Raw genomic sequence first — 2,376 nt, 5'->3', positions numbered from 1 at the left:
CTCTCTGTGTCGCTCACACAAACCAAATGGACTCCTCCTCGAGCGACACTACTGCCACCGCCGCTCTGCCGCACGGCGGCGGGGCCTCGACGGCCCCCACGTCGCCGCCGGCGGCGGCCGTGGTGCTGAGCCCCTGCGCGGCGTGCAAGATCCTCCGCCGCCGCTGCGTCGACCGCTGCGTCCTGGCGCCATACTTCCCGCCCACCGAGCCCCACAAGTTCGCTACCGCCCACCGCGTCTTCGGCGCCAGCAACATCATCAAGCTCCTGCAGGTCAGTTCAGTCATCTCGATCTCCCCCATCGCCGCCATTGCTGCCCGCGGTTCAAGTTAGCACGAGACTGACCGACGGAATGGTCGATCGAGCAGGACCTGCCGGAGGAGCACCGGGCCGACGCGGTGAGCAGCATGGTGTACGAGGCGAGCGCGCGGATCCGGGACCCCGTGTACGGCTGCGCCGGCGCCATCTGCCAGCTGCAGAGGCAGGTGAACGACCTCAAGGCGCAGCTGGCGCGCGCGCACGCGGAGCTCGCCGGCGCCCGCGCGCAGCACGCGCACCTCCTCGCGCTGCTCTGCGTCGAGGTCGCCGCCGCGTCCCCGGCCTACTGCGGCGCCGTCGACTACACCTCCTCGCAGCTCGCGGCCGCCGCCACCCCCGCGGCGCATGCCGACGCGCTGTACGTCGTCGACGGCGGCAGCGGCCTGCAGCTGCAGGCCAGCCCCGTCAGCTGGGCCGACGAGCCGCTCTGGACATGAGGTCGTCGTCAAGCCCGTGCGCGAGTTCGATCATGGTGTTGGATCGGTGTCCACTGTCCACGTATAGTTAATCTAGCTGATCCGTATATGCAGACGTATACAGTTACATAAACAGTCAATATGTGTACGTACGGGTGTATGTTTTACTCGATTTCATAATTCCAAGTTAACCAAAGGGTTAACGCGGTTGGGCCGTTGGGGTTTGAAGCAATTTGAGAACCCCTGAATGAGCTTTCCTTTCCTTTCATCTGAAACTCTTTCTGTAACGTGTGTACCATGACACTACACTACTACTCTTTAACATTAATTACTGTCTATGGAAAGCTATGCCATATATGATTCCTACTTGTTTGTATATTAGCTCTGATCATAATAATCAACACCAGATTAAGGTTTGGTTGCCAATTGTGCATAAATGTTTGTTTTGTTTATTACTAGCTACAGCAAGCACACTTGATTTTGAAAACAAACTTGTTCAGACGTCTGCTGAACTTGCAAAAGTTCGATTTGCCAATCATTAGGACAGGTGCTGGAGCTTGTTTAACATTTCTGTCTCTATGATCTACGCAAGACTACGGAATGATTCCAAAATCCAAACAATTGTTATATGCCTATATCCAAATTGAAGGACTACCTAAAGAAGACTATACACAAATATTTTAAACCTGCTCATCATTGGCCCGACGTACTAAACGATTAGCATTTGAAAAATGTGAGAGATTGCGGCCAGTAATTTAAAATGTAATCAAATTAACCCCCCAGTTGATTGACTTGCTCAGCTAGCTGCGCTCAACTGCACATACGGATGTGCTGAAACGTATACGAGCTAGCATGCCACATATACAACTACATGTACAGATCAATTATACTTTCAGTGAAAACGCGTGTTTTTTTTCAGACACCTACTTGGCCTTGCATTAGTTATTGCTGTTTTGTCCCGTCCATGATGGATAATACATCAATACTGTATTTTCAACAACTCAACATGCGCATCGGTCTCAAGCAGAAGGAACAATAATGCAGTTTACATCATGCATTAATTGGTCAAAACAAAGTGTACCACTACTATAATTAGCCTATTTGGTGCTACATGAATGGTTAGAAAGCTACGTAGCTATAGGAACAGTTTACCACATTAGTAGTAAACATGAATGAACTTGGTAGCAATGTAGTATCTTAATACTAGCTCCTAGTAGATAGCAGCACAGATGCGTTGTACACTGACCTAACTTACTTGATTAAGATTTTAGACTATAAACAACTTTAAAAAAAAGGTTTAACTGTCAGAATTTTTTATAACTCTTCAAGCACAACAGGGAAAGCTAAAGTACAGAGAGACTTGTCTTTTGTCCCTGCTGAAAAGTAGGTCCGCTAGCTGCTTATTAGCTACTAGGTTATTACAGGCAAGTCCAATTTACAGTTCTTAACCTCTCTCAGTTACGTCTAATCATAATAGTATGACAATGGATAGTCAAGAGGGAAAAAGGGTAAATTACAAAACAAGTTAACCTAACTAACGGCCTTATCCTGACCACATGCAGATGATTCCACATGCATGCAGATGATCCAGTGTTAAATGATGCTCATCTCAGTGGTGTACACAAAAACATATGCCAAGATAA

General features: G+C 48.8%; 1 protein-coding gene across 1 annotated transcript; it reads left to right on the top strand.

Annotated features, from left to right (window-relative positions):
- LOC101770505 (LOB domain-containing protein 1) lies at nucleotides 1-1,159 on the top strand. Its single transcript, XM_004960283.2, has 2 exons — nucleotides 1-272; nucleotides 368-1,159. Exons 1-2 carry the CDS (start codon nucleotides 27-29, stop codon nucleotides 752-754), a joined length of 633 nt encoding a protein of 210 aa, XP_004960340.1. The 5' UTR covers nucleotides 1-26; the 3' UTR covers nucleotides 755-1,159.
- The last annotated feature ends 1,217 nt before the right edge of the window (nucleotides 1,160-2,376 follow it).

This window comes from Setaria italica, chromosome III, assembly GCF_000263155.2.
Source record: "Setaria italica strain Yugu1 chromosome III, Setaria_italica_v2.0, whole genome shotgun sequence".
Taxonomy (NCBI): Eukaryota; Viridiplantae; Streptophyta; class Magnoliopsida; order Poales; family Poaceae; genus Setaria; species Setaria italica.
Note: the sequence above shows the minus strand (reverse complement) of the source record. Positions and strands in the feature narration are given on the sequence as shown.